The sequence below is a fragment of the Rhinoraja longicauda genome, chromosome 8, assembly GCF_053455715.1.
Source record: "Rhinoraja longicauda isolate Sanriku21f chromosome 8, sRhiLon1.1, whole genome shotgun sequence".
Lineage (NCBI taxonomy): Eukaryota > Metazoa > Chordata > Chondrichthyes > Rajiformes > Arhynchobatidae > Rhinoraja > Rhinoraja longicauda.
Window position 1 is genome coordinate 34,416,667 of NC_135960.1, and position 24,399 is coordinate 34,441,065.

Genomic DNA, 24,399 nt, shown 5'->3' on the forward strand with positions numbered 1-24,399 from the left:
GTAGGTTCACGAGGTTAATCCCAGGATGGCGGGACTGTCATATGAGGAAAGATTGGAAAGACTGGGGTGTATTCACTGGAATTTAGAAGGATGAGAGGGGATCTTACAGAAACATATACAATTATAAAAGGACTGGACAAGCTAGATGCAGGAAAAATGTTCCCAATGTTGGGGGAGTCTAGAACCTGGGGCCACAGTCTAAGAATAAAGGGGAGGCCATTTGAAACTGAGATGAAAAAACGTTGAAACTGAGATGAGAAAAAGAGTTGTGAATTTGAGGAATTCTCTGCCACAGAAGGCAGTAGAGGCCAATTCACTGGGTGAATTTAAAAGAGAGTTAGATAGAGCTCTAGAAGCTAGCGGAATCAAGGGATACGAGGAAAAGGCAGGCACAGGTTACTGATTGTGGATGATCAGCCATGATCACAATGAATGGTGGTGCTGGCTTGAAGGGCCAAATGGCCTCCTCCTGCAAATATTTTCTGTGTTTCTATGTTTTTTAAATAGAGAGGCAATATCAGGGAAGGACTTAAAAATAAGGATGAGAATTTTACATGTGAGGTGTTACTTAACCAGATACCAGTGAGGGTGAGTAAGCACAGGGTAGAATGGGAAGTTGGTTTGAATTAGGAATATGTCAGGAGAGTTTTGGATAACCTCACGTTTATAGAGAGCAGAGTGCAGAATACTCATCAGCTTGGTATGGTAACTGCCAAGAAATTGCAGACAGTTGTGAACTTAGCAAAGTCCATCATACAGACCATCCTCCTCCCAACACTGACTGTCTACACTTCACACAGCCAACTTAATTATGGACCACTCACATTCCAGTCATTCTCTCTTCCCTCTGTCCTGTTGGGCAGATATAAAAGCTTGAAAGTACACACCACCAGGTTCAAGAACAGCTACTTCCTCGTTGTCATTAGATTATTGAATGGACCTCTCATTTGCTAAGAGCGTGATCCCATCTACCTCATTGTGACCATTGAACTTTTTTTAATCTGCACTTTCTCAGTGGCTGTAACACTACATTATGCACTGTTTATTTCTGTTTTACACTACCTGTTGTCCTCATACATAGTAAGATTTGCTCAGAAACAAACAAAGCAAAGTTATTCGCTGTATTTTGGTACACATGACATATAGAACATAGAACGGTACAGTGCAAGAACAGGCCCTTTGGCCTACAATGTTTGTGGTGAACATGATACCAAGACAAACTCTTATCTGCCTGCGCATAATCCATCCCTCCATTCCCTGTCTAACCATGTGCCTATCCAAAAATCTCTTAAATGCCACTTTTGTATCTGCCTTAAACACCACTCCCTACAGTGCATTCCAGCCACTCACCAATCTCTGCATAGAAAACTTGCCCCGCACATCTCCTTTAAACTTTGCCCCTCTAAAAGTTATGTCCTCTAATATTTGATTTGTCCATTCTTGGAAAAGGATTCTGACTATCTACCCTATCTATGTCTCTCATAATTTTATATACTTCTATCAGGTCTTCCCACAACCCCAGGCATTCCAGAGAAAATAATCCAAGTGTTTCCAACCTCTCCCTGTGGCTAATACCCACAAATCCAGGGATCATTCTGGTAAACCTCCTTTGCACTCTTTCCAAAGCCTCCACATCCTGCCTATAGTGGAGCAACTAGAACTGCACACAATACTCCAAATGCAGCCTAACCAACGTCCTGTCAAGCTGCATCATGGCTTCCTAATAAACTAATACCAATAACATTGTAATAGCAAATGGGAGAGGCCGCAAAGATTTGGTTGAGGGTTTTAGCAGCAGGTAAATGAGGCTGGGATGTGGAATCAGGGAAATGACAAAGATGGATACGGACAATCTGAAGGACAGCATGGATGTGTAGTTCACAACATGCCTGACTCGGTACTGATTGCTTGTAAGATTAGTGCTTAGTCATAATTATACACCAGGCCTGCAGCCATCCGAGATTATTTGGGAGATGTGTTCTCAGCCAATCTAACTAAATCAGCTTCTCTCTGGGGGAAGAGTCGCTGGTTTATGTTCCATTCCAGAGTTTGACACACATGATCTGGGCCGACACTCCAGCATGGTACTGTGGGAGATCTGTATCGCATTAAACCCAGCCCTTGTTGATCAGATAGATCAAACCCCACTGGAAATATTATCAAGGAAAATAGAGGCTTCTCTCCAGCCATTTACGTGATTACAAACAGGCTGTCCTCTTGTTATCAAGAGATAATAAGATTATCTCTTGTTAACTGTGAAGTCTTGGCTGAACACAGATTGGTTCCCATATCCCTTCAATACCGCAGTATCTGCCCTTCAAAATCAATCTCATTGACTCTTTTTTGGATCACTCTAAGCTCGTGAAATGTCTTTTATAAATGCAAGCACTCTACTCTCCATCATATTCATCAAACTCTGTGTGTAGTCAACTCATCATGCCAAAGCTGACACTCATTCACCCCAAGGAGAAATCATCCCCCTTCCCTCAAACCCGTAGAAAATAAACAGTAAACATTAACAGAACTCCCAGCCAGAACATCCTTCCACCTGCCCCTTAGGCTGCAAAGGTGAACTCTCACCCTTTGTCCAGGAACTCCAGGTTGCCCAGGTATTCCTGGTAATCCCTGCAAAAGAAGAGAATCAAACATAAACTTACAAACTATTATAACATTATTCATTATTTAAAAAATCTGCCTGAAATTATAATTTCTATCTTATTGTACTTAATGCTCAAAGTTAATAGTGTGGAGGAAACTGTGGGGACCTAAGGGGACCTTGGAAAAGGGGACCTAAAACCCAATACCAACCTAGTAGAGTGGTGGAGAGGGTTTATAGCCTGATGAATTAAGTGGCAGTTGGCTATGCATTGGTGATAGACATCAGAGGGATGAGGTTCTACCTACATAGGGTGCAGGTCTTAATTAATGCAGACTATTCAAGATGTGGAGATTAGTGAGCTCAGTGTTAACAAGAATGGGATGAGAAGAACACGAAAATAGAAAGCCACAGGCTATGACCTGGTGCCTATCACACACACATCTGAGTCAGATAGTGTTGGTTCAAGTTCTACACTGGAAACGGAGCACAAACTCTTGGCCGATGCTTCACTACGGTGTTGGGGGTATGCCTCAATATCAGAGGGGCTCATTTTTGTTCAGCTCCCGATCCAAGTCTCCATTGGCTTCTGAGAACAGCCGGAGGCTTCTCAGAATTCCCGACAGGCTGAAAGCTGAATAACATCGTTGACATTGGTGATCTGGTTGTTTATCTCACTGCTATCTGAGGAAGGTTGGCAATGAATGTTCCAACTGGGGTGTCTGTGCGTATATGCTGTAGAGTCATAAAGCAAAGAAATGGGTCCTTCAGCCCATCATGGTCATGCCAACTATCAAGCATTACTACATTATGATCCCATATTAATCCCAATTATTCACCCTACATCAACTCTCCCCAGATTCTACCATTCTACACACTGGTGACCATTTACAGTGTCCAATCCACGCACAAAAACGCAGTCTTTTGCCCAAAGTTGGGGAATTGAGAACCAATAGACAATGGTTTAAAGTGAGGGGGATAGATTTAATGGGAACCTGAGGTGTACACGAAGGGTGGTGGGTGTATGGAAGAGGAGGTAGTTGATGCAGGTACTATCGCAATGTTTAAGAAACATTTAGACAGGTACATGGATAGGGTACGTTTGGAGGGCTATGAGCCAAAAGCAAGCAGGTTTACAGGGCCTGTAATTACACTGTATGACTCGATGACTCTATGTCCCAAAGAGCTCCATCGCAATGAGGTGCTTAAAGTTTAGTTGCTTGTGTGATGTACAAAATAGAGTAAGATGCCAGGCTTGTAATAAAAAGGAACTGCAAACGGTGATTTATACCAAAGATAGACACAAAATACTGGAGTAACTCAGCGGGTCAGGCAGCATCTTTGGAGAAAATGGATAGGTGACTTTTCGGGTCAGGATCCTCATCAGAAAGATCCCAGGCTTGTTACTTTTATGATTTCATACTGCTGACTCCCATACACCATCGAAGGAGTCAGATGATGCCCTGGTTTAACATGACGTTAGGAAGACCGTACACCAGAGGCAGAGCGTGCCCTCTGACTGGCGGCTGAGATTTGGGGTCAGCAGAGGACCCCCAAGTTTCAAATCGACCACTGAGGTCCAAATTGTTACAGGTGGCTGAAGTCAGGGGTGGGAGTCTCCATCACCAAGCTGAGCATGAGAAGATGAATTAATTGCTTCTGTGCCTCCTGCCAAGGGATTTGTGAAAATACAATCCTGATCCTGACTGGAAAATACTTGTCTTTTGGCTCCAGAGTTCTGGGAAACAGAGAGGAAAGTGGAGAACATATCAGCCATGATCTTATTGAACGATTGAAGCAAGTTTGAGGGGATAAATGACCTGATTCTGCTCCTGTTTCTTGTGATGTTAAGAGTTTGAATGGAATGCAGAAATAAATGGCCTGTTAGATCTGGGAGTAACAGGTTTTTGGAAAGTATCTGAAGAAGGGTCTTGATCCAAAACATCACCTATTCCTTTTCTCCAGTGATGCTGCCTAACCCGCTGAGTTACTCCAGCATTTTGTGTCCTCCTTTGGAAAGTATCGTTGGCTGGTGTGACAGGGCTGATCTGCTGGGTGCCTGAGAGAGGCAGCAGGTCATCCCTGACTGAGGCAGGGATTTCATCAAATCACCGCATCTTTAGAGAGACCACATAATCTCCTGAACCAATGGCCGTCCCTTAAGTGAGATGATGTGGAGTTTTCCACTTATAATCTGTAACTGGCTGTTTATTGTCCTCTAGATTCTTGCTTTCTCTTGGTGGGAGGCAGATGGCGAACTGGATGCAAGTGGGGGAGGTGAGAAGGGGACAGAGACTGTTTCACAATGATGCTTTACTCAACCATGACTGTGTAGTGGGCTGTGACTTTTGCCGCCCATCAGATCCTTATCCCGCTGCATTTGGTGCTTCCACGCTATCCGGAGAACGATCCCTTGGGAAAGAAGGATATTTGCCCCTGGGAGGTGCTTGGCATGATGAGAAAGAATAAAGTTAAATAGGGACATTCCCCAGCACAAATTGAGAGTGGGGGCCTAATGACTGGGCTAGCTTTCTAGGGAGTCACTTAACCAAATCAAGAGTGAAAGATTATGATCAGGAATAAGCCATTCAAGTAAGTCAGACCACAGGTATTTTACCATGGCCTTTCACCTTTACCTGAGCTCCTTCCAACCCTCGATGCCCTGGTATACCCGGAAATATTGGAAATCCGGATCCTTCTGCATCATCCTGCAAAGAGAAGTACAACCTATCATTATCTTCTACAATAGCAGACAAACAATCACACTATACACACAACGCACACCATTCATAACCAACAATCAGACTGCATACACACACTCCTCACTGCCAAAACTCACACTAAGCATTCACACCTACCCACAACCAAGACTGTACACACACACACACACACACACAACTCACTATCAACACTTACACTCTACACACATGCCATTCACCACCAAAAATCACACTAGACATCACTCACTGCCAATACTCTCATTGTACACACCATTCGCTATCAACACTTCACAGTACACACACACATCAATAATCACACACCGCACACACTACTCACTGCCAACACTCACAGTACACGCACACATCAATAATCACACACCACACACACTACTCACTGCCAACACTCACAGTACACACACACATCAATAATCACACACCACACACTACTCGTTGCCAACACTCACACAGTGCACACACACACACCTCACTCACCATCAACAATCAGATTGCACACACATACCTTTCAACTACCAACACTTCAGTACACAAACACTGCCCATTACCGACACTCAACTCACAGTGCACATGCATTACTCACTAGCAACAATCACACTGTATATACAATGCTCACTACCAACACTTCACAATACGCACACACCCCTCACAACCAATCATACTGTACACACACCACTCACTTCCAGCAGTAAGTGTGCTCTCACACTCCACTCACTACCAACAATCACACTGCATACAACGCACACATATCACTCGCAACCAACACTACAAGTCCAGCTATCCCCACTGACCAAGCTGCTGTCAGTTGGTTAAGATGTGAAATCAATCCCCCTCCTCCCCACTGCCTCCCAGAGGGTGTGAGGGATCCCCAGTACATTCACACTGTGGGGCGTTCTCCCACCCGGCCTGGCTTCACCACTCAACCAATGTCACGTGACACAATACTTGCTGCTTATCACAGTACTGCTTGTGGCAGTGTTTTTGGTGCCACATAATTGCTATATTTTGAAGAGCACTTTATTGGCCGTGGGATGATTTGGAAGAGTCCTGGGTATGAAGTGCCATAGAATTACAAGCTTCTTCTCCCTCTTCCTCAGCTGGCTTAAAATAGCTCATGCTTACAAACTAGACAAGATCAAGTGGCTTCTGGTTATCTGACCAACAATGCGGGGGCCATTAATCCACCTTGATTTATTTGCGAGCACGAGCACTTTGTTTTCATTGCCAATTCGCCCTCAGTGAAGTTTCTCCCTCCGCATTCTCTCTCCCCTCCCACCAAATCTGCTGTGTGGCTTCTGGTTTTCAGAGAAAGTCACCACAGTTTCCTTCTGTCATGGAACCACAGTTAGGCAGCCTGTTATTACGTCCTGATGTTGGTTGTTACTATGCAACCTCCAGGCCAACCCGTACACCCACACGGTAACATCCGAGAGGGCAGCAACCCAGAGGAAATAACAACACTCCTACGTGTGTGAGAATGGTGTACTTTCTGCGATGTTTAGTCTGTTTTTAGCACTGATTGCATGGTTCTGACCAGTATTACCCCTGTGACTGAGTCTCGCTCGCTAGGATAACCATGCTTGTGCTGTGTGTGATGGTGCTTGGAGATGTCTCACAGACCCTTCATTGTGCCTGGCGTGCCATGCTGCCAGAGCACCTTCACAGTACAGACCACTATGTTTCAAGGGGAATGAACCTCACCATCCTGTTTAAGCATCAACTTAGGGGAGCAACGTATTCCAGTGTGCTGCCCTCAGCCTAAGAATTGATGCTTAAAAACTCAAGTTTTGTAAACCTTTCAGCAAATCCCAATGGTCAGAGAATCTCACAGCACAGAAACAAACCCTTCTGCACTTTGAGTCCTTGGCGCCCATCAAACATCCATTCACATTAATCCCATTTCATTCTCACTGCATTCCCATCCACTCCCCTCATATTCAACATAGCGTACACAATAGGGGCAAATTAATCTATTAATCTGCACGTCTTTGGTATGTGAGAGGAAATGCACGCGGTCACAGGGAGGAAAGTCTACACAGACAGCGCCAGAGGTCAGGATGGAACCTAGGTCACTGGAGGTGTGAGGCAGCGACTCTACACACTGAGCCACTGTGGCCCACCCTCGGCATTGTCTTGGAATTATCGCCGTGCAAAGCTCTCGATGGGCGGAACCACGGTTACACTGGCATCTAAAGAACTTACAAATCCACTGGGGAGGCCGGAGGCGGGTGGTCCAGGACGGCCGGGGGATCCTCGAGGTCCCATCGGTCCAGGCAATCCGGCTAAACCAAGCTGACCCGGAGATCCAGCACTGCCAGGGGATCCCTGTAATGGAAGGGAAGAAAGTGGAAGGTGGAATAACGACCCGTCAACACCAACGCAACCCTCTTCTGTATCGGAGTTTCAACCCTGGTACCGTTTGGAATTTCTCTTTGAGATCCACAGCTGGGTGTGTGGAACCGCTCCTTTGCTGTTGATGGGGCAGTGGGCTCCAGTGCGATTCCAGTCACTGACCCCCACAGTGCTGTACTGAGAGAGTGCAACATTGTCAGCATTACAACACTGAATCCAGGCCCAGTTGCCTTCTCATCCTGAGATGCAAGGCCCTGGGCTGTTATCTCAGAGGGGATCGATCACCAAGTCAGGGTAGTAAAAGGTCTTAGCAATGGCATGCACTGCAGAACAAAGCAATCAACACCTTCTGTCCACAATGTAAACACACCCTGGAGAGCACACTGTGCATCTTTTCACATCACCAAGCGGGGAGGACTTTAACAACCGCCATTAGTTTGAAAACATGAGGAAACTGTTTCATATACAGAGAGTCATCCAAATGCAAGGTAAAAATAAACGCATTTCTTATATACGCAGACATGCAACAGGAACGGCCACTGATCCAGGCCATTGCTTACGTTTTGTACTCTGAATATGCACATCTCTACATCTTGTCATGGATTTTCCATGACTGCCCACTTGTGACCACTCATATCTCATCTGAACTCACAGACCTTTCCATTTTTGCCTTCCCTTTACTTTCTACACTCACTGCTTTCTCACTGATCTCCCTTTCCCTTCATCCTACCACCAGCCTTTCCCTTTCCTTGCCACCGGCCCTCCTTTTCCCTCCTTACCTCTGGCTGTGTGGGTTTAACGGTCAACTTGAACATCCTCCCGTTCTGATCGAAGGTCATTGATTTTACACATTAACTGCATAATCTGTCCTGCACGATCACTCCTCGGCCATTCTACATATTTTTATTTTTACTGTCCTGCAGGATTTATGTGTAGTTTATGTATAATTGATGTTTTCTGAGTCTCTGTGCCTGTGATGCTGCTGTAGGATTTTCATTGTACCTGTATCCCTTTAGATATGCATATCACAATAAACTCAACTTGACTTGGTTTCCAGCATTTCCTGTTTAAATTTCACTACTAAAATATTGTTACAATACAAAATATAATTGCAGCCTTCCAGCCCTGTGACTGTGGTACTTCCAGCCCTGTGACTGTGTACCTGTTACACTCTGCTAACCACAGTTTGAGTACCTCCTTCAGACTCTGCCTTTTCTTACAGGCCTTTAGGTATCAGAATATGGTCTCCAAATTTGAGGAAGGATATTCTAGCTATTGAGGGCGTGCAGCGTAGGTTTACTAGGTTAAATCCCGGAATGGTGGGACTGTCATATGTTGAAAGACTGGAGCGACTAGGCTTGTATGCACTGGAATTTAGAAGGATGAGAGGGAATCTTATCGAAACATATGATTATTAAGGGGTTGGGCACGTTAGAGGCAGGAAACATGTTCCCAATGTTGGGGGAGTCCAGAACCTGGGGCCACAATTTAAGAATAAGGGGTAGGCCATTTAGAACGGAGATGAGGAAAAACTTTTTCAGTCAGAGAGTTGTAAATCTGTGGAATTCTCTGCCTCAGGCAGTGGAAGCCAATTCTCTGAATGCATTCAAGAGAGAGCTAGATAGAGCTCTTAAGGATAGCGGAGTCAGGGGGTATGGGGAGAAGGCAGGAATGGGGTACTGATTGAGAATGATCAGCCATGATCACATTGAATGGAGGTGCTGGCTCGAAGGGCCGAATGGCCTACTCCTGCAGCTATTGTCTATTGTCAATAGAACTGGTGAGGTGGGTGAGAAGAGAGTGAGATGTAACATCAGCAACTGTACCGTGATGCAGTTTCCACAAGATACCTGCCTGTCCCCACAAGGGCATTGGTGAAGGAGTATATTTAACCAGATCAGGCTACGCAATACAAAACCAACACACTGGATTGAGGATCAGTGAAGGGGTGGAACCAGAGAGGACAACTTCAGAGAGGGCAGCATGGTGGTATAGCAATAGTTATGACCACTTCTCACAGCACCAATGACCCCTTTTTGATTCCAATCTCTGGTAATGTCTGCGTGAAGTTTGTACTTTCCCCTTGTGATCCTGTGGGATTCCTCCGGGTGCTTCTGTTTCATCGTACATCCCTAAGACGTGCAGGTTGATGGGTTAATTTGCCGCTGTAAATACCCTGTGGCAAATGGCAGAAAGAAAGAAAACCAAAGAGGGAGTTGATGGGCATTTGACAGAGAAATAGAGAGAGAAAGAGAGGGAGAGAGGGAAAGAGAGAAACAGAGATAGAGAAAGAGAGAGAGACATACTTACCTACATAAGGAATAAATGGCCATTTAACCCACAGCTCACCTTTGGGATGTGGGAGGAAACCCACACAGTCACAAGGGGAACCTGCAAACTCCACATTGGCAGTTAAAGTCGGGGCCCTCAGTCCCTGGAACTATAAGGTAACTGGTCTAACTGCTGCACCACTGTTATGAATTTATTGGCATCTGAGGTCTGAGGAATGGTCTTGTTGTGGGTTTAGATTCAATAGAGAGTGGGTGTAAACTCGTTTTTCCCTCTGAAGGTCCAAGGGATTCTGTGACAAGGCAACAAAAGGACAGCTGCTGGAGAAATAGCACCTCATATTCCCCCTGGGCCATCTACAACCCAACCGCATGAACTGAAACCTCCAATTTCAGGGTACATCCACTGTCCTTTTCAAGGACAGGTACAATGTGAATCTGCAATGAATATTCTTTGTGTGTTTACGGAGAAGTCAAATAGGCGAATAAGCCAGGGTGGGCTTAGGTTTGTTTGGAATAGTTGGGACAGTGCCCTGTTTCCGCACTGTATATTTTGCGAAAGTCTTTATAAATCCTAAGATTTGACAGTAATGTTCAATAGGTAATTGGAGAACTAACTGAAGGGGATAAAGATGGCAGATAAGGGGAAAAAGTGAGGGAGTGGGACTCATTAGAGATCACTTTCAAAGAACCAGTAAGGGAAAAATGGGCTGAACGATCTCCTTTTGCTCTCGTTTACAATTGGGAAGAATGAGACCCAAACTTAATCAAACCAGTATTTTTGTTCGACTTTACTCTATTCATTTGTAACAAGTACGGCTTGCAATATGGCATTTGATGTGTTGCCAAACCAATTTCGCCTCACTGGCACAGACTGAATGTCATTTATGATTAAAGAAACAGTGTTTTATAATCTGCCTGTGTATTTCTTCCCGAATCGAGGGCAGGCAAGAGGAGGAGTGAAAATGGCCTCTCGCCAATCTTGGTCCTCAGGTTTCTACAGCTGGTGGGCGGTGATGCTCCAACCTGGCTCAGTTCACTGTACTCAGCACAAACTGGTCCGCAAGATATATTGAAGACACAAGAGACTGCGGGTGCTGCAATTTGAAGCAAAAAGCAAACTGCGGGAGGGACTGCAGAATCTGGAGCTGAATCGTCAATTATTCCTCTGCCCCCACAGGTGCTGCTCGACCAACTGAGTTCCTCAGTGGTTTGTTTTTTAACTGGGAGTTATTCTGTCTGAAGCACAAGCATATTGACCTTCCTCTCCTAGTGAAATCAGCAGCCCCAATTAATGCAATATGGACACAATGTGCTGGAGTAACTCAGTGGGTCAGGCAGCCTTACCTGCTTGAGTTACTCCAGCACTTTGCATCTTTTATTTGTAAACCAGCATCTGCAGTTCCTTGTGTCTGCACATGTTATTATAACATGGAATCTGTCCCTCGCTGATGTGTGGAAGCTTAGTTTGATTAATGTGCACTAATAGGCTTTATGAAAGGAATTTAACATTTATTATTCACTGTTTGAGTTTTCTGCTTTGCATAACAAGACCAGGGTTAATCTGCATGCAATGGCACAGCAGAGAAGGTTCCCCTTCTATAATATCTCCAAGGATCCACATGGAGACAGATGGGTGTAGGAGGCACAAGGCTTCAAAAACTATGGAGAACAGCACAGAATAAATTCTGAATGAAAGAGAAATAAGTGCAAAAGGTCAAATGCAAGACTCCGACAGGTGTAGATTGTTCAGTAGGCTGCAGCCACATTTACATTAGGACACTGGATCTCAGGAAAGGTCAGTGTATGATTTATCCTTACATAGGTATACCTGTCATCTTTCCAGCTAATTCAATGTTGCCCTGTTACCCATCTTTTATTTTGTACCCACTCACTGGCAGCATTTCCACCACAGAATTAAAAATGGCAGGTTCAAATCCCACCTCAGAGTCTTGAGAACGCCTTCTACTTCGACGCTCCTGTGTGGCGCTGAAGGATTCTATGCTGCCACAGGTGCTGATTTTCAGATGAGACATTAAAAATCCAGCTTGGACTTAATGGGACACTTTCTTACCCAAGGACAGGTACAATGTGAATCTGCAATGAATATTCTTTGTGTGTTTAAGGAGAAGTCAAATAGTCAAATAAGCCAGGGTGGGCTTAGGTTTGTTTGGAATAGTTGGGACAGTGCCCTGTTTCCACACTGTATATTTTGCGAAAGTCTTTATAAGACTAAGAAAAGAGGTTCGGCTACTTTGCTGGGAGTTTGAACAAGTGAGAACCACATTGAATTTAGGCAACACTGACAAAGGACTTGGAGATTGGGACTTCCAAACACTGAGTCGCAAACTGAGAACAGTATGGTTAAATGGCCAAATCAGAGACTTAGATCAACAATCCCCAGGGATCCAGGTTCAAATCCCACCATAGCAACTACAGAATTTAAACACAGTTAACAATTAAAAAATCACAAAAAATACCCCAATTGTTTTTCAGACAATAAATCCTTAACCAATCTGGCCTACGCCTATCCCAGAAGTGCCCTAGTGAATCATTCAGCTTAAGGGCAATTAGGGATAGACATTAAATGCTGATTGCTACAGTGATGACCAGCTCCTAAAACATGAATAACAATAAAAGATTACTTGATGGAGATACTGGCCCTACCGTGGCACCTTGAGCTCCTGGAAGACCCAAATCACCAGGATCACCCTGGAAGTAAAAGGAATATCTTGTCAGCAAAATGGGAACAAAAGCTGAACAGAAGCACATTGAGCCACTTCACAACCCGTGACTTACCGACAGTCCCCTCTCGCCCGGTGGGCCAAACTGGCCAGGCCTTCCTGGTAGACCGGACGGACCCTGAGAGATACAGGGGAGACATAGAAGTTATTATGGAAACCAGTCAAAACAATCAATGCTACTGGCTCAACAATCCGTAAGTCACGAGCCCAGCTTTCAATCTCGCAGCAGTTTCCATGAACACCAGCATACCACAAGTGACAGCTTCACCACCCGATGTCTGAACAAAATTGTGCTCATTCAACCCTGCTGGGTGGGGGAACAGTCCCTTTGGCCCACCGAGTGTCCAACAATCAATAAACCCTGTCACACTAGGGACAATTAAACATTTTAACCAAGGCAATTAACTTACAAACCTGTACGTCTTTGTAATATGGGAGAAAACCGGAGCACCCAGAGAAAATATATGCAGGCCATGGGGAGAACGTACAAACTCTGTACAGACAGCACCCATAGTCAGGATTGAACCTGGGTCTCTGGCGCTAAAAGGCAGCAACGACTGCTGCGCCACTATGCCACCCACATGCCGTGGTGTTGGCAGGAGTATGCCATAGGCTGAACCGTGCACGGTGGTGGGGATGTACAAGGTGTCTTACATCAGTCTCTGCCACAGGAGAAGGAAGCATCAGCAGGTGAAGCCTGAGCAAGGATAGTGCCATTTTAATCTCAGTACTTGCTCCTTCTAAAGGCATTATGAGCGAGAAGGTACAGACCTGTTATTTCTTTGATGGCCCCAACCTCTACACTTTATAAATTGATTTAATCCTCTGCTACCAACCTTGATCCAGTACAACATTCCACCCCCTGGCACCCTGTCTAGCCACACATCTACATTACTACTCCTATTGCCATACTCATTGCCTTCCTTGCCCTTTCTGTAACCATTTTCCACCCTGACACCCTCTGCATTCTTCCTCCCAAATAGGTTCCGGCCTGTTGCTCCCCTCAATTTCCTTCACCAGACCATCGGCAGTAGTGCCTTCAATTACCCAGGCCCTGATCTCTGGAAAGAGAATTGGAATCTAGTAGGGCAGTTGTCTCACAGCGACTGTGATCCGGGTTCGATTCTGACCTCCACCACTGTCTGTATGGAGTTTGCACGCTCTCCTTATTTCCCCGAGGTGCTCCAGTTTCCTCCATCATCCCAAGGACGTGTGGGTTGTTGGGTTAATTGGTTGCTGTAAATTGCCCCTAGTGTAGTTGTAGTAGAAACTAGGGGGTGGAGGGGAGTGGGGTTGGATGGGCAAAGGGGTGGTTGATAACAAAATGTGGGAGAAAATGGGATTGATGTGGAATTAGTATAAATGGGTGGTTATTGGTCAGGTGGACTTGTTAGGTTGAAGAGCCTGTTTCTGTGCAGTGTTTATATACAACAAAACCTCCACCTCTCCTTTTATAGAAGATCCTTCTTAGGGCCAACCCTCCCATCCCCCCACCTCCTCCCTCACCCCCCACAACCACACTGTCCATCTCGAATCTCACCCGATAATATTCTTCGTAACATTCTAATACAGCGGAGGCGCTATGTAAATTAAAGTTATTTTTCTTGTACTGGAGCTTTTGGTCATGAATCCTCTTTTAAAGAAAGTTTGCAACAAAGTAAAACTCTTATTTCAAAAGGTGCCTCGAGTGCTCAGCGCGATCACTTACCATCAGCCCGGGTATCCCGGATTCTCCTGGTAATCCCGGCACACCAGGAGATCCAGGCAGCCCTGTGCTGTTCATACCAAACACACCAGGCCGTCCCGGGAGCCCAGGAACACCAGGAGGTCCACGGGGTCCCGGCAGGCCCTGAAAGAGCGAAAGAGAATTAATCCTGGCTTTCCCTTCAGCAACTCATTTAACCAACAATGGAGCTGTGGGGTTAAAGGTCAGGCAGGCCCTGCAACGCCCCTGACAGTGCCAAATAACTACACCGGAAGTATCTTTGAGGATGATGGAGTTTCTCCATAATCTGACCAAACATTACTAGTGTTGCTACCAAGCCTACTTTTCCTATCCTACTTGTGAAGCTTGCTACGTACAGGCTGATGCCAGTGGCTCCTACTTTTAAATGGTGTTTGCACTTTCAATGTAAGTCGCTGGCAAATAACATTTTGGGCATTCCCAATGGCTCAAAGAACAGGAGCTAAATACAATTGCCTTGCATCTTTCTCCTTGTCAATGCCAGAAACATAAAATTCTTAAGGGATTGGACAGGCTAGATGTAGGAAAATGTTTCCGATGTTGGGGGGAGTCCAGAACCAGGGGTCACAGTTTTATAATAAGGGGTAGAGATGAGGAAAAACTTTTTCACCCAGAAAGTTGTGAATCTGTGGAATTCTCTGCCACAGAGGCAGTGGAGGCCAATTCACTGGATGTTTTCAAGAGGGAGCTAGATAAAGCTCTCAGTGCTAAGGGAATCAAGGAATATGTGGAGAAAGCAGGGACGGGGTACTGATTTTGGACGATCAGCCATGATTATATTGAATGATGGTGCTGGCTCAAAGGGCCGAATGACCTACTCCTGCACTTGCTTTCTATGTTTCTATGTTTCTAAATCCTGCATTTCCACAAATCCTGCATTTCAAAGACCATGGAAGTTCACCCTTGCTCAAAGTCCTTTGCTTGTTAGTATTTCCCATTCAATCCCTTTGATTGGCACCTTGGAGTGTTAGCGCTTAGCCTAGGGCCTCAGTAGCATGGTTGTAAAATACCATTTCATTTTCTCCCGAAACACGCAATCCTGTTCAGAGATGTTGCCCCTACCCGATGAAATTCCGCGTCACCTTCCAATCCCGATCCTTCCATGTCGATAAAGGTCTAGGAAACAAGAACAAGGATGCATTTGAAGAAAGATCAGATCTGAAACACTAACTGTTTCCCTCTCCACAGACACCGCCCGAACTGCTGACTATTTCTCAGCAGTCATGGTTTTCTTTTATCTGCGAGTCCCACTCTGGCCAAGGTTTGATGTTAATTGCTGTGTTCAGAGGCACAGAGCAATAGGGAGTTCGGCAGGGCTGAGCAGAATATGCAGCTAAAGCAATGGAAAAGCTATCAGACAGCTTTTTTTTGTGAAGTTATTGGACATCACAGCCGCTTTACCTTCTCCAGGGTACACACAGGCGCTTGGTAATCAACCTGAATGAGGGAGACAGAATGGACAGAAACAGGATTTTGTCCCACCGAGTCCATGGCTTAGCCAGACACCAAAGGCCTTTTAGCATCTCTGTGGGCAGGGCTTGTCCATCCACATCACCAGAGGGATTAGCACATGGAAGACCCTGTGCTGTACAGGACCTCAACTGGAGGCAGCTTCTGCAAGGACATTCGTGCCACAGGATCCATGTGCAGTAAGTGCTGCATTAGTGGGGATGGGAGCATCAAGGCTGGGCAGCTCACTGGTAACAGGGCATTCTAAGTCAATGAGGGATTGGAGAATAGCTTGGCCCAGTGGAACAGATGGTAGAGCTGCCACCTCATGGCCCCAGAGACCTGGGTTCAATCCCGGCCTCAGGTGCTGTCTGTGTGCAGTTGCACATTCTCCCTATGGCTGTGTGGACTTTCCTCCAGATACTTTGGTTCCCTCCCACATCCCAAAGACTGAGGACTGGGAATGTGGAGAAATAAAAATGCGATGAATGTAGGATCTGTGTGAATGGGTGTTTAATGGACAGCACTGACTTGGTGAGCAGAAGGGTCTGTTTCTGTGCTGTATCACTCTATGACCGAACAGGGATCTGCAACAAATGGCCCTCAACCAAAACACTTAAACGTATGTTATTTAGTTATTTTCATATAATCACCTTGGGATCTTGCTGTGCATAAATCTGCCACTGCACTGCTTACATTACAACAGTGACCACACAATAAATGCATTTCAGAGAACTCTGAGTCTTCGAGTACATCCTGAACATGTGGAGGGAGGGCACTGTGTAAATGTGTGATTCTCTTTATGGATTTGGTTCTCAACCTTCTTTCCATCTCAGCCTCATGGGGAATATTCACTTACGAGTTTGTCAGTCTTGGAAGAGGGGCCAGGATGTCCAGGGGGGCCGGGCGGTCCTCTTGGTCCTTCGATTCCAATCCCTGTGTCGCCCTGTGAGGACAAGAAGTCAGGCATTCATTCTGACATGCTCCCGTCCAACACAGGCTCTTTATTGGATAAAAGGACATAAAGTACTGGAGTAACTCAGTGGGTCAGGCAGCGTCTCTGGAGAACACGAATAGGTGTCGTTTCACATTGAGACTGACTGTAGACTTCAGACTGTAGTCTCTTTATTAATTTGAGAGTCGAGAGAGAGTCAAGTATTTTATTGTCATGTCCCAAACGGAACAATGAAATTCTTACTTGCATCAGCAAAACAGATATGTAAACATAATACGAAGGTATCACAAAATGCTGGAGTAACTCAGCGGGCCAGGCAGCATCTCAGGAGAGAAGGAATGGGTGACGTTTCGGGTCGAGATCCTTCTTCAGACTGAAGAAGGATCTCGACCCGAAACGTCACCCATTCCGTCTCTCCTGAGATGCTGCCTGACCCGCTGAGTTACTCCAGCATTTTGTTATACCTTCGATTTGTACCAGTAACTGCAGTTATTTTCCTACACATCCTGTAAACATAATACTGTAAACACCATAATAAATATATACACCAATCAGCCAAAACATTATGACCACTGACAGGTGAAGTGAATAACATTGGTTATCTTGTTACAATGGCACCTGTCAAGGGGTGGGATATATTAGGCAGCAAGTGAACAGGCAGGTCTTGAAGTTGATGTGTTGAACGCAGGTGAAATGGGCAGGAGTAAAGACCTGAGCGACTTTGACAAGGACCAAATTGTTATAGCCAGACGATTGGGTCAGAACACCTCTGAAACGGCAAGGCTTGTGGGGTGCTCCCAATCAGCAGTCGTGAGTACCTACCGGCAGTGGTCCGAGGAGGGACAAACCACAAACCGGCGACAGGGTGTTGGGCGCCCAAGGCTTATCGATGCGCGAACACAATGAAGGCTATCCCGTTTGGTCCGAACCGACTGTGGGAAGACAACAAGCCAGTGGAGGGAGTGTGATGCTTTAGGCAAAGTTCTGCTGCGAAACCCTGGGTTTGACCATTCATGTGGACGTCAATTTGACATGTGTCACCTTACAATATACATTAATGACTTGAATGAAGGGATTAAAAGAACCATTAGCAAATTTGCAGATGAAACAAAGCTGGGTGGTAGTGTGAACTGTGAGGAAGATGCTATGAGGTTGTAGGGTGACTTGGACAGGTTGTGTGAGTGGGTGGATGCATGGCAGATGCAGTTTAATGTGGATAAGTGTGAGGTTATCCACTTTGGTGGTAAGAATAGGAAGGCAGATTATTATCTGAATGGTGTCAAGTTAGGAAAAGGGGACGTACAACGAGATCTGGGTGTCCAAGTGCATCAGTCACTGAAAGGAAGCATGCAGATACAGCAGGCAGTGAAGAAAGCCAATGGAATGTTGGCCTTCATAACAAGAGGAGTTGAGTATAGGAGCAAAGAGGTCCTTCTGCAGTTGTACAGGGCCCTAGTGAGACCGCACCTGGAGTATTGTGTGCAGTTTTGGTCTCCAAATTTGAGGAAGGATATTCTTGCTATTGAGGGCTTGCAGCGTAGGTTTACTAGGTTAATTCCCGGAATGGCAGAACTGTCGTATGTTGAAAGACTGGGGCGACTAGGCTTGTATACACTGGAGTTTAGATGGATGAGAGGGGATCTTATCGAAACATATAAGATTATTAAGGGTTTGGACACGTTAGAGGCAGGAAACATGTTCCCAGTTTAAGAATAAGGGGTAGGCCATTTAGAAAAGGAGATGAGGAAAAACTTTTTCAGTCAGAGAGTTGTAAATCTGTGGAATTCTCTGCCTCAGAAGGCAGTGGAGGCCAATTCTCTGAATGCATTCAAGAGAGAGCTAGATAGAGCTCTTAAGGATACCGGAGTCAGGGGGTATGGGGAGAAGGCAGGAACGGGGGTACTGATTGAGAATGATCAGCCATGATCATATTGAATGGTGGTGCTGGCTGGAAGGGCCGAATGGCCTACTCCTGCACCTATTGTCTATTGTCAATTGTCTAAACATTGTTGCAGACCAGGTACACCACTTCATGGCAATGGTATTCCCTGATGGCAGTGGCCTCTTTCAACAGGATAATGTGCCCTGCCACACTGCGCACATTGTTTGAGAATAGTTTGAGGAACATGATGAAGTGTTCACGGTGTTGCCCTGGCCTCCAAATTCTCCAGATACTCCGATTGAGCATCTGTGGGATGTGCTGGATCGACAAGTCCAATCCACGGTGGCTCCACCTCGCAACTTACAGGACTTGAAGGATCTGCTGCTAATGTTTTGGTGCTAGATACCACAGGACACCTTCAGGGGTCTTGTAGAGTCCATGCCTTGGCGTGTCGGTGCTGTTTTGGCGGCACACGGAGGGCCAACAGCATATTAGGCAGGTTGCTCATAATGTTTTGGCTGATCGGTGTATATGTGTGTGTGTGTGTGTGTGTGTGTGTGTGTGTGTGTGTGTGTGTGTGTGTGTGTGTGTGTGTGTGTGTGTGTGTGTGTGTGTGTGTGTATAAAAACAAACAATAAGAGTAATAATAATAGTTCAATAGTTGATCCAATCATCTATGGCCCCATATTACCCTTGCGCTTATTAGTCACGTTGCCTATCTCCTGAGCAAGCCAATTGTTTAGTAAATTAGATGAGTCAGATGGGACTGCTTGATCACATCTCTGTCGCCTGTCACCTGTGCCTTTATGTCAGTTTTTGTTGGAAATCCTTAACTTCATTTCCCTCATGGCCCTGGTGGGATTTGAACTCATGCCTCCTGTTCATTAGTCCTCGCTTCTTGCCCCCCTGAGGTGCAAGATCATCAGGAACTTGTCCTTGTTAATGAGCACAGGTACTGTGCTTCACGTCAGATTGATGCAAGAGTAAATGAAAATCAGAAACACAGATGCTGGAAATCTGAAATAAAAACTGCGGAGAGAGAAATTGAGTTAACTTTTGGTGAAACATTAACTCAGTATCTCTCTCCTCAGGTGCTGCCAGACCTGCTGAGTCTTTTCAGGTAACACATTTGGCTGCACTTGCTGGTGAGTGAACTTCAGGTTTATCGGGTCGGGTTGCACAGTGGCATTACTAGACTGCTAATCAAGCAGCCAGCTCCTAGTGAGTTGGAGGCTTGAGTTCAAATCCCATCACAGCAGCTGGAGAATTTATGGTAAGATATTACAGACAGGCCACTCAGAAGCATCATCGGAAACAGAGTGTCTTGGAATTTTGAACCCTCTCCTCCCTGATTAACTTAAACTCCAGACAAATTTGAGTTAAATTATCATCTGTTTTAGTATGTGGCCCTTCTAGATTTTGTTGAATTTCCCTCCTTTTGTTGAATTTCCCTCCTCTGCATAACAGCAAAGAACTCCAGGAAAAAAAAAGTCAAAGGTAAAAGTTAACCTTATCACACCCTCACCCTATCTCCTTTAGGACCATGGTCACCGGGAGCTCCTGGGAAACCTTGAGGACCAACCTCACCCTAAAGAAAGGAAAGGAAAGCAAAACTAGATTATATTAAACATCCACTTGCCCCTATTGACATTTGACATAAAAATCCGGACAAGTGAGTGGTGCAGCATTTTGGGAGAAAAAATGCAAGAGGAAAGTATCCAGTAAATGACCCTTAGGTGTATTGATACTCAAAGGCATCTTGCAATACAAGTCCAGAGCTTCCTAAAAGTGGCAACCTAAGTAGAGAGGGTGATAAAGAAAGCATCCAGCATGCTTGCCTTCATCGGTTGGGGCATTGATTATAAAAGTCTGGAATTCATGTTGCAGTTCCATAAATTGTTGGTTATTTAACTTTGGAGTATTATATGCAGTTCTGGTCACCAGAGGGGAATGACAAATATGAGACGGCAGAACATTAAAGTCAGAAGAGGAAAGTTTAAGGCAAATCTGCCGGGCATGTTTTTTTGCGCAGAGAGTGGTAGATACCTGGAATGAGCTGCCAAAGGAAGTGGTAGAAGAGAGAATACCAATATTTAAAAGGCATTTAAGCAGACAAATAAAGAGAGATTAGAGGGGTAAAGGCCAGGAATTAGAGAGATAAGGGCCATGTGCAGGCAAATGGATTAGTTTAATTTGGCATCATGGTTGCCGCTGATTTAGTGAGTCATTGGGCCTTTTCCTAGCTGTGCAGTTCCACGAGATTAGTGTAGATGGGCAGAAAGGTTGGCATGGACCTAATGGACAGAAGGGTCAGCTTCTGTGCTGTACCACTATGTGACAATGCCTCGAGAACTTTTAATGGTGCAAGTGCACATCAGTTAGATAATAAAACATGAAGACGGGAAACCATGAATACTTAGAAGCAAGGAATATAAAAACAAGGGGGTAGGTGCTAGATCTTAGACTACAGTATATTAGACTATTGTGCACACACATACAGATACAAGGACAGACACAAGCAGGCACATTAATAAAATAAACTGAGTGACTCACCGATTTCCCATCTTCACCAGGATCACCCTGTAACAAAGACAGATGTAGCAATTCAGTGTCCCAATACACTCTACATTCTACATTGCCGGGCTGACATATAAGTGTGTGAACCCACCCGCAGACACGTAGGCCTTAAGCACTCAAACCCTGGAGCAAGAGGATACCATTTGGTGTGTGTCTCTCACCCATTCAAGTCCCCGGAAGGAAAGGTTTATTGAACAAAATCCAATTATCCACACAGAGCGAGCTTTATGTGTTACAAGCTTGTCAGTTTACCCACAGGCACTTTAGTCAATGACTAGGCCCAATCCACACGGCATTGGGGGTCGCAATGGAAGGTGTGGAGGGTCTGGCCAGGCACTGCCCAAGGGCCGGGGAGCCACCACACCGAGCCGCCGGATTGGCCGGAGCTCCACACTCCCATGATGCCAATGGAAGAGGACAATTATGTCATCAGCCTAGCTGACCTTCACTGCAAGACCAATGAGGAAGAAATATCTTGACTCTAAAATAAACTTTAGTCATAGAATATTCGGTCACACAAACAGAATAAGGCATTAACTAGTCATACACTATACCAGTGTATTTCACTGTTCCGTTGTCCCAAACATTCCTGACTTTTGAAGGTACTTTTACATTCACTTGCAATTTAACACTATGTGAATATGCCACAAATTTTTCATGCAAAGCAGAGGAATCTAGTAGTCCACGTTCATAGTCCCTGAAAGTCATGTCATAGGTGGACAGTGTAATGAAAAAGATTTTTGGCACTATACAATGATATTTCCAGCATTTTCTGTTTTAATTTTAGATTTCCATCATCTATGGTTATCTTTTTGAGGTCCACAGACCCAAGTACCCAGGTTGATACTCCAATTGTTCACTGAACAGAATATGTAGGAAGGAACTGCAGATGCTGGTTTAAATCGAAAATAGATGCAAAATGCTGGAGTCACTCAGCGGGACAGGCAGCATCTCTGGAGACAAGGAATTTTTCTTTCACTTTTCAGGTGAGGCAGAGGTTCACTTGTATCTCCTCCAACCTCATCTACTGTATCTGCTGTTCCAGGTGTAGACTCCTGTATATCGGCGAGACCAAGCGCAGGCTCGGCGATCATTTCGCTGAAAACCCCTGCTCAGTCCACCTAATCCTACCTGATCGCCCAGTTGCTAAACGCTTTAATTCCCCCTCCCATTCCCACACTGACCTTTCTGTCCTCCTCCATTGTCAGAGTGAGGCCCAGCGCAAATTGGAGGAACAGCACCTCATATTTCGCTTGGGCAGTTTACACCCCAGCGGTATGAACATTGACTTCTCTAACTTCAAGTAGCCCTTGCTTTCCTTCCCTCTCCATCCCTCCTCCTTTCCCGTTCTCCGACCAGTCAAGCTGTCTCCCATTACATTTTATCTTTGTTTGCTTTGTTGTTACCTTCTCCCAACTAACAATGATCTATTCTACATGTTCCTTAATCTTCATTCCCGATGTCCTGTTTTCACATCTTACACTTCCTTATCTATACACTTCCTTATCTATGTACCTCCCTCTCCCCTGACATCAGTCTGAAGAAGGGTCGCGACCCGAAACATCATTCATTCCTTCTCTCCAGAGATGCTGCCTGTCCCGCTGAGTTGGTCCAGCATTTTGTGTCTATCTTCGCTGAACAGAATAGTTTATTCAGAAATGAAAGTGTTCACAAAAATTAGATCAAACGAGGGAAAAGGGTTGTTTGATCATAAACAGTGTTAAATTATCCATGTTTTCTGACACCATCAAAAATAGGTGGGAAGGCATGCGAGGATAAGAATATTCGGATTCTACAATTGGATACAAAAATACGTGGTGATTGGGCAAAAGGTTGGCATTTGGACTTCAATGTGGGAAATTATGATTCTCTGAGACAGGAGATGGAAGCAGAGCTGAAAGGATTTGATGAAAGGATTTGACACGCCAGATGTTACCATGCCGGGGAAATGAAAACCGGCAGCAATAGTCACTAATAAATGCAATGAGAATGTCAGGAAACTCTGTATCCAGAGACTCTGAAGCTGTTAACTCATGGAATAGTTGATGCAAAATTCAATGTCTTTGAGGAGAGGCTGGATATAATGACAGAAGAAGGTGACCTGGTGCGATAGGTGGGAGGGAGATTATCTGGGACATTACAGATCAACTGAGCTGAATTTGTATGCAAACATGCACCCAAATGGGCAGCACGGTAGTGGTGCAGCAGTAGGGTTGCTGCCTTACAGCACCAGAGACCTGGGTTCGAACCTGACTATGGATGCTGTCAGTATGGAGTATGTACGCTCTCCCTGTGACCTGCATGGGGTTTTCTCCGGGTGCTCCGGTTTCCTCCAACACACCAAAGACGTACAGGTTTGTAGGCTTGGTAAAATTGTAAATTGTCCCTCATGTGTAGCAGAGTGTTAGTGTGCAGAGATCGTTGGTTGACGTGGACTCGGTGGGCCAAAGGGCCTGTTTCAGCACTGTATCGCTAAACAAATCTAAAAACTAAACTTCCGAATGGTCTCTGGGCCTTGTTAGATGCAATACAAAGCCTGTGCTTTACTCAAATTATGTCACAATGAAAACACACACACGCACTCAGGCTGAATGATCGCTACTCACCGGCTCCCCATCTCTCCCGGGATGTCCAGGGGGCCCTGAAGGACCTGGGAGGCCAAATTTCTGCTCCACTGCAACGCCATCGCCCCGTTCCCGGATGGTCGCGAGGGGACCAGGGGCCCCCGGGACACCTGGGTCTCCTTTTTCTCCCTTGGGTCCTCGATATCCAAATCCAGCGGTGCCCTAATTTTACGAGGAGGAGAGAAATTCAATACCTCGCTGGGTGATCGGCTGCAACTCCTGCATCTATGTCAGGACACAGAGATTGTCAGGTGCAGGAAACTGGAAGCTAGGTCCAAGTGACTGGGTTCAAGGAGAGGGGGGAGCAAGGGGATTATTCCATGTCAGGTTGTGCCCATCAACATTGGTGAGTAAAATCGGGCAGGTGCCAGAGGGCAGAGCTTGCAGGGGCGCTAGAGGGAAGCTACATTGTTCAAGGTGAGTGAGGGCACAGAGGCTGGAAACTGTGAAAGC

General features: G+C 45.4%; 1 protein-coding gene across 1 annotated transcript in view; it reads right to left on the reverse strand.

Annotated features, from left to right (window-relative positions):
• Positions 1-24,399, reverse strand: part of LOC144596358 (uncharacterized) — a 126,843-nt gene that overhangs the window by 48,101 nt on the left and 54,343 nt on the right. The window contains 11 exon segments of the mRNA XM_078404615.1: positions 2,581-2,625; positions 5,233-5,304; positions 7,534-7,656; positions 12,639-12,683; positions 12,771-12,833; positions 14,424-14,564; positions 15,522-15,575; positions 16,768-16,854; positions 20,271-20,333; positions 21,299-21,325; positions 23,929-24,108. Coding sequence (XP_078260741.1) covers positions 2,581-2,625; positions 5,233-5,304; positions 7,534-7,656; positions 12,639-12,683; positions 12,771-12,833; positions 14,424-14,564; positions 15,522-15,575; positions 16,768-16,854; positions 20,271-20,333; positions 21,299-21,325; positions 23,929-24,108 — 900 coding nt within the window.